The following is a 14,648-nucleotide window of genomic DNA, read 5'->3' as shown; positions in this document are numbered from 1 at the left end:
TGCGGAGGAATTGGAGAGGTTGAGTACAGACATGGAGTTTCATGTTGGGGTGCTTTACACAGGTGGGCCCAAAAATGAAGGCTCTATCCAGTGGTGGTTCATTTTTATCAAAGTGAGCCGGTCGGCACTCTCAGCTGACAGACGGGTGCGCTTGTCAGTGATGATGCCACCGGCTGCACTGAACACCCTCTCAGATAGGACGCTGGCGGCAGGACAGGACAGCACCTCCAAGGCATATAGGGCAAGTTCAAGCCACAGGTCCAACTTCGACACCCAATACGTGTAGGGCGCAGAGGGGTCGGAGAGGACAGGGCTGTGGTCGGAAAGGTATTCCCGCAACATGCGCCTATACTTCTCACGCCTGGTGACACTAGGACCCTCTGTGGCGGCACTTTGGCGAGGGGGTGCCATCAAGGTGTCCCAGACCTTAGACAGTGTGCCCCTCGTTTGTGTGGACCGGTGAGAACTTGGTCGCCTACTGGAGGAACTGTCCTCCCTGCCGCCAACGTCACATGCTGGAAACATCTCCATCATATTCTGCACCAATTGCCTGTGGCAAGCATTGATGCGATTGGCCCTCCCCTCTACCGGAATAAAAGACGAGATGTTGTTTTTATACTGGGGGTCAAGGATAGCAAAGATCCAGTACTGGTTGTCCTCCATGATTTTGACAATACGCTTGTCGGTTGTAAAGCACCCCAACATGAACTCAGCCATGTCTGCCACAGTGTTAGTTGGCATGACTCCTCTGGCCCCACCGGAAAGTTCAATCTCCATTTCCTCCTCATCCTCCATGTCTACCCATCCGCGCTGCAACAATGGGACGATTCGAAGTTGCCCGGAAGCCTCCTGTATCACCATCACATCATCGGACAACTCTTCTTCCTCCTCCTCCTCCTCCTCCTCCTCCATTAAACGCGATGAAGCGGACAGATGTGTGGACCTACTCTCCAGCTGTGACGGATCGGATGCTATCCCTGACTCCTCTGTGTGATCTGAGTTATCCCTGATGTCAATCAGGGATTCTCTCAGAACACACAAGAGCGGGATTGTAAGGCTCACCATCGCATCCTCAGAGCTCACCCTCCTTGTGGACTCCTCAAACACCCGTAGGATGTCACAAAGGTCTCTCATCCATGGCCACTCATGGATGAGAAACTGAGGCAGCTGACTTTGTGGCACCCTAGGGTTTTGTAGCTGGTATTCCATCAAAGGTCTCTGCTGCTCAACCACTCTATTCAACATCTGAAACGTTGAGTTCCAGCGTGTGGGGACGTCGCACAAAAGCCGGTGTTGTGGCACATGCAGGCGTTGCTGGAGAGATTTTAAGCTAGCAGCGGCTACTGTCGACTTGCGAAAGTGGGCGCACATGCGCCGCACTTTCACCAGTAGCTCTGGAACATTGGGGTAGCTCTTTAGGAAACGTTGCACCACTAGGTTGAAGACGTGGGCCAGGCATGGAACATGTTGGAGTCCGGCAAGCTCCAGAGCTGCTACCAGGTTCCGGCCGTTATCACAAACGACCATGCCTGGGCCCAGGTGCAGCGGCTCAAACCATATTGCCGTCTCATCGAGGAGGGCATCCCTCACCTCGGAGGCAGTGTGCTGTCTGTCCCCCAAGCTGATCAGCTTCAGCACAGCCTGCTGACGTCTACCAACGCCAGTGCTGCAACGTTTCCAACTCGTAGCTGGGGTCAATCTAACAGCGGAGGAGGAGGCGGTGGCGGAGGAGGAGGCGGTGGCGGAGGAGGAGGCGGGAGAGGAGGAGGAGGAGGGGGGTGTTCTTCTCGTGTCCCTGCCAGGAATGTTAGGCGGGGAGACGAGGTACACCGGGCCAGTTTGGGAAGCAGTCCCAGCCTCAACTACATTCACCCAGTGTGCCGTCAGTGAAATGTAGCGTCCCTGTCCGCATGCACTTGTCCACGCGTCGGTGGTCAAGTGGACCTTTGTGCAAAGCGCGGAACTAAGGGCCCGCCTGATGTTGAGTGACACGTGCTGGTGCAAGGCGGGGACGGCACACCGGGAGAAGTAGTGACGGCTAGGGACGGCATAGCGAGGTGCCGCAGTTGCCATCAGGTCCAGGAAGGCGGGAGTTTCAACAAGCCGGAACGCCAACATCTCCTGGGCCAGCAGTTTAGCGATGTTGGCGTTCAAGGCTTGCGCGTGTGGGTGGTTAGCAGTGTATTTCTGCCGCCGCTCCAATGTCTGAGAGATGGTGGGTTGTTGTAAAGAAGCGCCTGATGGTGCCTTTGATGGTGCAGGAGAAGGAGATAAGACAGGAACAGGGGAGGATGAGGGAGAAGTCAACAAAGTGGCGGAGGCAGATGAAGTGGTGTCCTGGCTCGTCCTCTGGAGTGCATCGCCAGCACAGTCAGCAGTGGCAGTGGCAGAGGCAGAGGCAGTGGCAGAGGCAGTGGCAGTGGCGTGAACGGCAGGCGGCCTTTGTCCTGCCGTTGCTGCCTGCCACTGATTCCAGTGCTTGGATTCCAAATGACGGCGCATTGAAGTGGTGGACAGGTTGCTCTTCTCAGAGCCCCCAATCAATTTCGAGAGGCAAATTGTGCAGACAACACTATATCTGTCCTCGGCGCATTCCTTGAAAAAACTCCACACCTTCGAGAAACGTGCCCTCGAGGTGGGAGTTTTTCGGGGCTGGGTACGAACTGGAACATCTTGGGAGATTCCGGGTGTGGCCTGGCTTCGCCTAAGCTGCTGACCTCTGCCTCTGCCTCTAGCTACCCTTTTTGGTGCTGCACTTGCCTCAACATCCACACTACTTTCCCCGCTTGACATCCCCCCTGTCCAGGTCGGGTCAGTGTCCTCATCATCCACCACTTCCTCTTCCAACTCCTGTCTCATCTCCTCCTCCCGCACAATGCGCCGGTCAACTGGATGCCCTGACGGCAACTGCGTCACATCATCGTCGATGAGGGTGGGTTGCTGGTCATCCACCACCAAATCGAACGGAGATGGAGGAGACTCTAGTGTTTGAGCATCTGGACACAGATGCTCCTCTGTTAGGTTCGTGGAATCGTGACGTGGAGAGGCAGGTTGAGGGACAATGAAAGGAGCGGAGAACAGCTCTGGGGAGCAGGGACAGTTGGGGTTATTGTTCTGTGAAGCTTGGGAATTTTGGGAGGAAGGAGGACAAGACTGTTGGGTAATAGGAGGAGAGGAGGCAGAGTCTGACTGGCTGCTGGACAATGTGCTGTAAGCGTTCTCTGACAGCCATTGCAAGACCTGTTCCTGGTTCTCGGGCCTACTAAGGTTTGTACCCTGCAGTTTAGTTAATGTGGCAAGCAACCCTGGCACTGTGGAGTGGCGCAATGCTTGCTGCCCCACAGGAGTAGGCACGGGACGCCCTGTGGCTTCACTGCTACCTTGCTCCCCAGAACCATTCCCCCGACCTCGCCCACGGCCTCGTCCACGTCCCTTTCCGGGAGCCTTGCGCATTTTGAATTCCCAGTTAGAAATTGGCACTATATACCAGTAGCAAAAATTGTGGGTGCACGTAACCCCAATATATTCTTTGAATTCCCAGTCAGACAATGGCACTATATACCAGTAGCAAGAAATGAGGGTATTTATAACCCCAATATATTCTTTGAATTCCCAGTCAGACAATGGCACTATATGGCAGTAGCAAGAAATGAGGGTATTTATAACCCCAATATATTCTTTGAATTCCCAGTCAGACAATGGCACTGTATACCAGTAGTAAAAATTGTGGGTGCACGTAACCCCAATATATTCTTTGAATTACCAGTCAGAAACTGGCACTATATGGCAGTAGCAAGAAATGAGGGTATTTGTAACCCCAATATATTCTTTGAATTCCCAGTCAGAAACTGGCACTGTATACCAGTAGTAAAAATTGTGGGTGCACGTAACCCCAATATATTCTTTGAATTACCAGTCAGAAACTGGCACTATATGGCAGTAGCAAGAAATGAGGGTATTTGTAACCCCAATATATTCTTTGAATTCCCAGTCAGAAACTGGCACTGTATACCAGTAGTAAAAATTGTGGGTGCACGTAACCCCAATATATTCTTTGAATTCCCAGTCAGACAATGGCACTATATACCAGTAGCAAGAAATGAGGGTATTTATAACCCCAATATATTCTTTGAATTACCAGTCAGAAACTGGCACTATATGGCAGTAGCAAGAAATGAGGGTATTTATAACCCCAATATATTCTTTGAATTCCCAGTCAGAAACTGGCACTGTATACCAGTAGTAAAAATTGTGGGTGCACGTAACCCCAATATATTCTTTGAATTCCCAGTCAGACAATGGCACTATATGGCAGTAGCAAAAATAGTGGGTGTATATAGCCCCAATTCTATTGCTAGGGGACTTGCAGGGTATTTCTGGGGTGAAGGTGGGGGGGCACACCGTTGGAACGGGTATCGGGGGTATATATCGGGTATACGGGAATACACTGACAGTGTATTCCATTCAGGATCCTGGGAAAGCTGGGTTGCGGCGATTGAGCCCGTCAGTGCCACGTTACACTGACAAGCTTCTCCCTGGAATTTAGCTCTTACAAGAGCTGTTGTGGTTGTCTTCTCCTTCCTATCCTAGCCTGTCCCTGCCTACCCAGAATCTAAGCCCTAGCTAGCTGGACGGAAACCTCCGTCCTCGGTGAATTGCAAGCTCAGAATGACGCGAACCTGGGCGGCGCTGTTCTTTTAAATTAGAGGTCACATGTTTTCGGCAGCCAATGGGTTTTACCTACTTTTCTCAACGTCACCGGTGTCGTAGTTCCTGTCCCACCTACCCTGCGCTGTTATTGGAGCAAAAAAGGCGCCAGGGAAGGTGGGAGGGGAATCGAGTAATGGCGCACTTTACCACGCGGTGTTCGATTCGATTCGAACATGCCGAACAGCCTAATATCCGATCGAACATGAGTTCGATAGAACACTGTTCGCTCATCTCTACTACTCGCTCATCTCTAGTACTAAACAATATGAATGAGTGTCCTGCTCTTGCAATCTGTGAGGAATAAGGAGACACAAGGGGTAAGCTCCATCTTGTAATAAATAAGATTATATAACTGAAGCTGTATGATCCTGTCACCTGACTACACAGATACTAAGTGTATGGAGTGCAGCGTCAGTACAAGTCTATATGGTAAAAGGAAAATGTTTGTTTTGGTACCGTGTTAGCCAGTGGTTATGAAATATAAAAAAAAAACAAAAAAAAAACTTTGCAAGTCTTCAGTAGGTGATACCTTTTTTAATGGCTAACTCGTAATGATGACAGAATATGACGTTTCGAAGCTTCCTTTGAGCTCCTTCTTCAGATATATCTAAAAACACTTTCTAGAGGCTGCATATATATATAACTGGACACAGGGGTAGGATTACAGAAGGGAGGGGGGAAGAGGCTTATTACTATATACTTATAAAAACAAATAATCAATTGCCAGATCCCAGGTTCTTATCTTAATGGCTGTCTTAGTTCAGTAATCTGTATAGAAAGACATAAACCCACGTGTGATGTTCATTCCATTGTCCAGCGTCTTGAATAGGGTCATGGCCTTGCACTCATAAATCAGTCGCTGTTTCCTTGATTTAAAGTTCCCTTTTAAGATCAAGATTTTCATGTCATTGATGATGCTGTGATCTTCCTGGCAGAAATGTTTTGGCACGGGAAGATCAGTTCTCTGTTGTTTGATTGTATGGCGATGTGAATTAATTCTCATTCTGAGTTTCTGTCCGGTCTCTCCAACATACAGATTTTCAGTGGGACATTTGGTGCAAATGATCAAATACACTACATTAAGTGTGTTACAGGTGAACGTACCTGGGATTTTATATTCCCTGTTAGAGTTTGGTATCTCTATCCTGTCAGTGGTCAGTATGTGGAGGCAGGTCTTGCACCTCTTCTGTCCACATGGAAATGTTCCTTTGTTAGTTGGAGGTGACATTTCTGCCAGGAAGATCATAACATCATCAATGACATGAAAATATTGATCTTAAAAGGGAACTTTAAATCAAGGAAACAGCAACTGATTTATGAGTACAAGGCCATGACCCTATTCCAGACGCTGGACAATGGAATGAACGTTTCACGTGGGTTTATTTCTTTCTATACAGATTACTGAACTAAGACAGCCATTAAGATAAGAACCTGGGATCTGGCAATTGATTATTTGTTTTTATAAGTATATAAGTAATAAGCCTCTTTCCCCCTCCCTCCTGTAATCCTACTCCTGTGTCCAGTTATTAATATGCAGCCTCTAGAAAGTGTTTTTAGATATATCTGAAGAAGGAGCTCTGAGGAAGCTTCGAAACGTCATATCCTGTCATCATTACGAGTTAGCCATTAAAAAGGTATCACCTACTGAAGACTTGCAAAGTTTTTTTTTTTTTTTTTATATTACAAGTCTATAGTCATTGGAAGAATGGAGAGAACAGTTAGGGTGGTAGGTAGGTATATAGCCGGGTGTCATCAGCATAAAGATGGTATTGAAAGACAAATCTGCCAATGGTTTGTCCAACAGGAGTTGTGTAGAGAGAAGAGGAGGGGGCCTAGAAACAAGACCTGAGGAATCCCTACAATAAGGGGAAGAGGAGAAGAGATAGCGCCAGCAAAGGATATGCTAAATGAGCACTCAGAAAGATAGTTGGTGGTCTATGGTGTCAGGCAAATGGGAGACATAAGTGATGAAGAATTGGCTTCTCAAAAACAGCTACCAAAAATGATTCCTTGATGGAGGTAGATGTGAATTTTTTTTTCTTAATTTTTTATGCCAGCACTGTGGTACCAACAGTGGGATATAGTGTAATGTGATGGCCCAGACCACAGGACATGTCTGGCTGGCAAAGGCTAGAATATCTTTGGAATTGCAAGGGATTTTATGACCCTAAGGGTAAGTTCACACGGGGGCAAAATCCTGACCAAAAAGACGGCTCCCATTGAAAACAATGGGAGCTGGCCAGTTCTATTTTCTGGGAGCCGTTTGGTCTGGCTCCCGGAAAAAGAAGCGACATGCTCATTCTTTCAGGCGGAGTCGCCTGAAGACACTTCCTCCTGACTAGACCCATTCATTTGGGCCTAATCTGGAGTGGAGTGCACAACTACCCATATTTTGGTCCGGAACCTGAGGCGGAACAAAAAACCCTCTGTGAACTTACCCTTAGAACAACACTCGAGAGCCAGAAAAAAAAAAACATGAATGGTTCCCGCTATCCCTGTATGGTAACCAATGCCACATCATCATTGTGTTGTGTTTAGCCTTAAGGAATTTATCAAGCGGAAATATTCAATGCTTTCACTTTCGACTGTTTCACGGAATTAATTAATATTGTGAAAAATAAAAATAACATTTTTCACAATAAAATATCACCTTAGCCGCAAATGTTTATCTTTCACAAGGGGGTAAATGAGAAAATGCAACACACAATTTGTTACACAATTTCTCCCACTTATTAAACTATCGCACTTGTGGATGAATTCTGCTTATTGGCGCAGACAGTGAAAGGCACCATTAAAGGGAGTCTATCACTACCCCAGCTTCTTTATATCACTCCCACAGTGTTTTAGATGCTAACAGAATAATAATCATACCTTTCTTAAGTTTCAGAGCCCCAGGAATGCATAGTAAAAGCAATTTTATTCTTTACTAGCATTACCTGCGACTTCGTCTGCGCCGCCCTCACTCCCTGCGCCAATCCCCACTTACACAGGCACACACTCCCCCGCGCACCTGTCCGCCTTCCCCACGCATGCGCGGCATTGCCGAGCCAGTTTCCTCGCCATACCGCACCGAAGGCTGTGACTCCCATCCACGCACAGCATCCGGTACCTGGCCGCGGCACGCAACAACGTTCCCCGCCAGTGCAACACATGCCAACTCCCCCGGGTAGCCTCACTACCAGCCTCAATAGCTATATTTCTGTGACAGACCTAGGAGCCTTCATTAGGCTCCTGGCTGTCATAGGAATAGAACGGCTCCTGCAACTGTAAAGGTATGGGGGGGCAAAAGGGAACTTTGGGGGGATAACTTAAAGCAATGCTCGCGATCAGAGTGAACTCTGATTGTGGGCATTAGCTCTGTGTCTCTGCTGTACAATGTAATACTCTGCTTCAGAGAGGTTGCCACCTGGAAATTGGGTACTCGGGTGAATCATGGCTTTCTGCCACCTGAAGTAGACGTCAGAAAGTCAGAAAGCCGCCCCCCCCCCAGTGGAGGGGGCGGGGCTGAGCAGAAGGGGCGGGGCCGAGCGGAGGGGGCGGGGCCGAGCGGAGTGAGCGTCTTTAGAAGGCAGAGAGCAGGCAGGGAGAAGACCTGCTCTCTGCCTGAGCGTGAGGGTGGCCGCTGGAGCAGCGCTGCTCCAGCGACCTCCCCAATCCACTGTTGAGTGACAGTGACCCTAAGCCAGTCCAGGACAGCTTGTCCTGGACTGGCTTAGGTCAGCAAAAATGCCTCGCTCCCCGTGGCCCTGGCATAGCGCCGCCTGAAGCGGTCACTTCAGGTCGCCTCATGGGAGTTGCGGCGCTGGGTGTACTACTACAGCTGATATCAGGAAACGGGTAAATGCCCCAAGATGTGCCAAAATTGTGTTGTAAACTTCCGATACAGGGTAAGTCAATTAAAAAGTGGTGTAAACTTAGACTAGACATCGTGAACATTTGCCAGATTGAGCGTTGAGCATCAGCCACTATGGCCAATTTTCAGACTGCCTAAGTATACACTGTCTAATATTCCAGAAATTATTACCCTGGGTGTATATTTTTCTAATTATTTTTGTTATTGTGATTTTAGCCCTTAGGGACCTCCTCAGTGGTTATTATTAACATCCCACAATATTATTTTAATTACCATTGGGGGAATCACTAAATGCAATATATACTGAGATAAACACAGTCTAGACCTAGGCAATGAACATTTTCTAGACTCTAAGGTCAGTAAATGGAACTCTGAAAGGTCTACTATATTGTTTGAGTCCATTGGCTTTGTGGTTCCTTTCTGCAGTCCTCTCCCTCACATTATTATGTACTGACAGTATATAGAAGGAAGTATATGAATATAAGGGATGTGAAGGAATAAATATGTTTTGCATTGGAGACCCAGGGGCGTAACTACTGAGGTAGCAGTGGTAGCAGCTGCCACAGGGCCCGGGACACTAGGGGGCCCGGTGACAGCTGCTACTGCTGCGGATTTTTTTTTTTTTTTTTTTAAATAGGCCGTTATCCGCTGGTGTAACTCCAGCACATAATGAGCCCTATTTACTGCAGTGCCGGGGCTGCCTGAAGATGGAGAGGCGCTGCCTCCTCTACAGTCCATCTATTAACAGTAGTAAAGCTAGCAATTGCTGCCTTTACTACTGCAGCCAAGCAGGGGCCGCCTGCTGTCCGGGCCCCTGCTGCCTCCCAGCACTTGCATAATGACAGCGGGCAGGAGAAACTTCTATCTCCTGCCCACTGTCCCAAGTCTTGTGCCGGCATCTATACTAGTAGATTGAAGGACCTGACACATGACATCATCAAAGGTCCTTTAATCTACTAACATAGACTCAGTGTCTTATGTGGGCGGAGCTACCCGGACTGTACAGGTCAGTGTACAATGGGGGGAATGGGTTATAGGCTGTGAGGAAGCGGGGTACATGGGTGTCCAAGCGGTGTGTGAGTCTGCACCCCCATTCCTTCCTTTCTCACACACAGCCTGTACACCTATGTACCCCTCCTACTCTCATTCTGCACCCCCCATTCTGCCCTATGTGAGCAAGAGAAGGGAATGGGTGGTGCAGGCTGTGTGTGAGCAAGAGGGGTACATGGGCGTGCAGGCTGTTTGTGAGCAAAGAGGGTGACCTGGGGGCGCAGGCTGTGTGTGAGAAAGAGGGTGACCCGGGGGCACAGGCTGTGTGTGAGAAAGAAGGGGGAATGGGGGTGCAGGCTGTGGGGGAGCAAGAGTGTGGTGGAATGGGGCGTTCCCCCCTCCAGATGACCCTCTTGCTCGCACACAGATTGCATCCCCATTTCCCCTCTTGCTTATACACACCCTGAACCCCACGTCACCCTCTTATTCAGAAACAGCCTGCACACCCATGTACCCCTCTTGGAGGGGCCCCATGTCAAAAGTTTGCCACGGAGCCCCGCCATTCCTAGTTACGTCACTGTGGAGACCCTTCTAAGGCCGGGGCCCCACGTTGCGGAAACACTGTGGAAAAAAATGCTACGTTTTATTTCTCCTAAAAATTGGATGGGATTCTAGATAATCTCATCCATGCATTGCTGCGCTTTCAAAAACTGTCACATACAGGCAGAAAGTATGTAGAGGAAAAAATGTCAAATGCCACGGAAAAAAACCTGATGCATTTCCCTGTGGTTTTTTCCACAGTTCTGGACCTTAGCCTAAAATTAAAAATTTAGTAGAGCTTAGTTTACTTTTTGGGGGGGGTTTTTGCAGAAATTTCGGTAAAACCAACCATATCACATAAGGCAAATACAAAGAATTATTACATAAATTTAGTTTTTACAAGAAAAATTAAGGGCAACTCAGAATGTTTTGCATATTTGTAACATTTGAGGCCACATAATGTTTTGATCAGGGCATTGATTTTACAGTGGTGTTTGAAAGTTTGTGAACCCTATATTTTCTATATTTGTGCAGAAATGTGACCTAAGACACCAGATTTTCAAGCAAGTTATAAGGCCGGAGTCCCTCGGGCCGCAATCGCCTCAATTTGCCAGCGGCGGAAAAATCGCAGCCTTTTACAGTACTTGCAAAGTGGATGGGATTCATGTGAATCCCATGTTCACCATTCGGTAAAAACTGCAGCGTGGTTTTGGAAATCGCAACATGTCAATTATATTTATGGAAACGTTGACGGCTTTCCCGTAAATATAATGGTAACAGAAAGTCCACGGAGGAAAACGCCGTGAACGTTCTGTTCAAAGCCATGCGGGAGAACCGCGATGTGTTCTTGCCGCAGTTTTTCCTGCAGCTCTTTAAGGCTGCGTATTGTCCTGTGGGGCCTTAGCCTCAAAGTAAATAAACAGAATAAGGTTGAGCGATTGGGATCGGGAAAGATCGGATCCCAATCGGTGATCGAGCAAATTTCACAATCGGGATCAGCTGGAAAATGATCGAAAATCGGATTTTAAAAACGATCCTGAAATCTCAAGATCGACTCAACCCTAGTGTACATACATTACATTACTAGGGTTGAGCGATCGGGAGCGAGAAAGATCGGGATCAGCTGGAAAATGATTGAAAATTGGATTTTAAAAACGATCCTGAAATTTCAAGCTCAACCCTAAAAGAGAACCAAGTAAAGTAAACGAGTGAAAATATCAGACTCGCTCATTTACTTATAAGATAAAATAATCTAATGTTACAAATTCGTAAGTGGCAAAAGTATCTGGTGTGACCCGATTGTGCGGCAATAACTATATCTAAACTTTTCCTATAATTGCTTATTACTTTTGCACATCAGTTTGGAGGGATTTTAGCCCATTCTTCTGTCCACAGACCCTCAAATTTAATATGCTGGTGGGTTTCCTCCTAAGAACAGCTTGTCCCTGCTCTGGACCAAGATCACCGATCTGACAATAGAGAGCATGCTCGGCAAGTTGGATGCTAAAAAAACAACGCCTATTGCTCAGGAACATTGAGGATAGAGAAAAAAAAAACGTCCTCTGCCTTCAGAAGCCATTTTTGAATGACGCCAAGATTTTGACTCGATGGAGGTCGAGAATGGTTCTTATTAAACCCATTGAAACACTGAGAAAATTTCATCAAGACTGCTTGGTGGCCTACCATCAAGATCTAGGTCTACCAATCGATCACAATACCACTGAAAGTAAAGATGTTTCTAAATTTTTGATATCATTATAATTTTTCTAGACGAGAAGTATTTTCAATATGAATTTCTTATAATACGGTATTCGTACATACAATGATCTTGCAAAATTACACATTAGTGACAGACTTTGTCCTGGTTGGTCTAGTAATTCAGGATAACTTTGTGGAAATTATTTTTTCATGCTTCTTTTTAATTTACATAATCAATTTGGCGGCAAATTTTTCTATTATGGTTATTGCTATGTTAGATGTTAAGCTCCATACACCCATGTATTTCTTCCTATGGAACGTGGCTTTACTTGACATTTGCTGCTCATCGGTGGTTGTCCCCAAGATGCTCACAGATCTTATGTCTCAGAAGAAGACAATCTCATTTTATGGCTGTATACTACAAGGCCATTTCTTCCATTTCTTGGGTAGTACAGAAGTCTTATTTTTTTCGGCCATGTCCTATGACAGATATGTTGCTATTGCACATCCTTTAAGATACTCAACCATCATGAGTCCCAATGTCTGTCTCTGTTTAGCTTCATGTTCTTGGGTGATTGGATTTCTACATTCATTGCTTCACACCATAATGACTGTAAGGCTTCCATTTTGTGGACCAAATACAATTAAACATTTCTTCTGTGACATAAAGCCGGTGCTTGAGTTGGCTTGTGCGGACACTTCTCTAAACCTAAAGCTTATCATAAGAGTTACTGGGACGTTCGCTGTAACAACCTTGATATTAACAATCCTTTCCTACATTTGTATTAGTAGATTTCTGATAAAAATTAAGACTTCAGATGGAAGAAAACGCGCTCTGTCCACGTGTAGTGCTCACCTTTGTGTCGTCTCTCTCCAGTATGGGACAGCCATTTTTACCTATGTTCGACCATCTACTAAATATTCTTTAGACCAAGACAAAGCAGCAGCAATCCTCTTCACTATCTTCACACCAGCACTAAACCCAATCATATGCACCTTAAGAAACAAAGACATTAAGACAGCTTTGAAGAAGTTGTTTTTTAAGATTTCATGACTGAATTCATATTACATATGAAATAAATACATAAAACCCATGCCCACTTTGCAGTAAAAACCCAGGGTGCAGACAACCGGCGCTGTTTTGGAAATCGCAGCATGTCCATCGATCGATTCCCTCTCCTGTCTCAATCTGGATAACAAATACTACAAACCCTAAAAAGTGCCCTAAATTAAGTAGCACCCCCTGGGATCTGAACTAAAGATGGCAGCAACCTTGGCAAATGTCTCAAACATGTTTTCTTCAGTGGTGCACGAGGTGTGGAGAACATCACATCTGTCAGGAGATTGTCTTCATTTCTTGCTCCAAGCCTATAACTCTGTCCTCTCTCATCTCCTCACTATCCAATCACCCAAACTAATTCTTATAAAACTTTTCACCCCATCCTTAGTCCCTGAGTGCAGCCATCCATCACAGATCTTAGCCCTGAAGTCCTGGCCACTTACAGTCCTATGAAAAAGTTTGGGCACCCCTATAAATCTTAATCATTTTTTGTTCTAAATATTTTGGTGTTTGCAACAGCCATTTCAGTTTGATATATCTAATAACTGATGGACACAGTAATATTTCAGGATTGAAATGAGGTTTATTGTACTAACAGAAAATGTGCAATATGCATTAAACCAAAATTTGACCGGTGCAAAAGTATGGGCACCCTTATCATTTTATTGATTTGAATTCCCCTAACTACTTTTTACTGACTTACTGAAGCACAAAATTGGTTTTGTAACCTCAGTGAGCTTTGAACTTCATAGCCAGATGTATCCAATCATAAGAAAAGGTATTTAAGGTGGCCAATTGCAAGTTGATCTCCTATTTGAATCTCCTCTGAAGAGTGGCATCATGGGCTACTCAAAACAACTCTCAAATGATCTGAAAACAAAGATTGTTCAACATAGTTGTTCAGGGGAAGGATACAAAAAGTTTTCTCAGAGATTTAACCTGTCAGTTTCCACTGTGAGGAACATAGTAAGGAAATGGAAGACCACAGGGACAGTTCTTGTTAAGCCCAGAAGTGGCAGGCCAAGAAAAATATCAGAAAGGCAGAGAAGAAGAATGGTGAGAACAGTCAAGGACAATCCACAGACCACCTCCAAAGAGCTGCAGCATCATCTTGCTGCAGATGGTGTCACTGTGCATCGGTCAACTATACAGCGCACTTTGCACAAATAGAAGCTGTATGGGAGAGTGATGAGAAAGAAGCCGTTTCTGCACGTACGCCACAAATAGAGTTGCCTGAGGTATGAAAAAGCACATTTGGACAAGGCAGCTTCATTTTGGAAACAAAAATTGAGTTGTTTGGTTATAAAAAAAAGGCGTTATGCATGGCGTCCAAAAAGAAACAGCATTCCAAGAAAAACACATGCTACCCACTGTAAAATTTGGTGGAGGTTCCATCATGCTTTGGGGCTGTGTGGCCAATGCCGGCATCGGGAATCTTGTTAAAGTTGAGAGTCGCATGGATTCCACTCAGTATCAGCAGATTCTTGAGAATAATGTTCAAGAATCAGTGACGAAGTTGAAGTTACGCCGGGGATGGATATTTCAGCAAGACAATGATCCAAAACACCGCTCCAAATCCTCAGGCATTCATGCAGAGGAACAATTACAATGTTCTGGAATGGCCATCCCAGTCCCCAGACCTGAATATCATTGAACATCTGTGGGATGATTTGAAGCGGGCTGTCCATGCTCGGCGACCATCTAACTTAACTGAACTTGAATTGTTTGTCCAAAATACCTTTATCCAGGATCCAGGAACTGATTAAAAGCTACAGGAAGCGACTAGAGGCTGTTATC

At 46.1% G+C, this 14,648-nt stretch overlaps 1 protein-coding gene across 1 annotated transcript; it reads left to right on the top strand.

The window, feature by feature from the left end:
* The first annotated feature begins 11,915 nt into the window (after positions 1-11,915).
* LOC142214550 (olfactory receptor 12D1-like) lies at positions 11,916-12,845 on the top strand. Its single transcript, XM_075283494.1, has one exon. It carries the CDS (start codon positions 11,916-11,918, stop codon positions 12,843-12,845), a length of 930 nt encoding a protein of 309 aa, XP_075139595.1.
* The last annotated feature ends 1,803 nt before the right edge of the window (positions 12,846-14,648 follow it).

This window comes from Leptodactylus fuscus, chromosome 7, assembly GCF_031893055.1.
Source record: "Leptodactylus fuscus isolate aLepFus1 chromosome 7, aLepFus1.hap2, whole genome shotgun sequence".
NCBI classification, from domain to species: Eukaryota; Metazoa; Chordata; class Amphibia; order Anura; family Leptodactylidae; genus Leptodactylus; species Leptodactylus fuscus.
The sequence above is the reverse complement of the archived record's forward strand: the minus strand, read 5'-3'. Positions and strand labels throughout refer to the sequence as shown.

What these genes read in the sequence shown, in the direction of transcription:
- LOC142214550 (XM_075283494.1), top strand. Translation starts at nt 11,916, where the DNA reads ATGATCTTGCAAAATTACACATTAGTGACAGACTTTGTCCTGGTTGGT.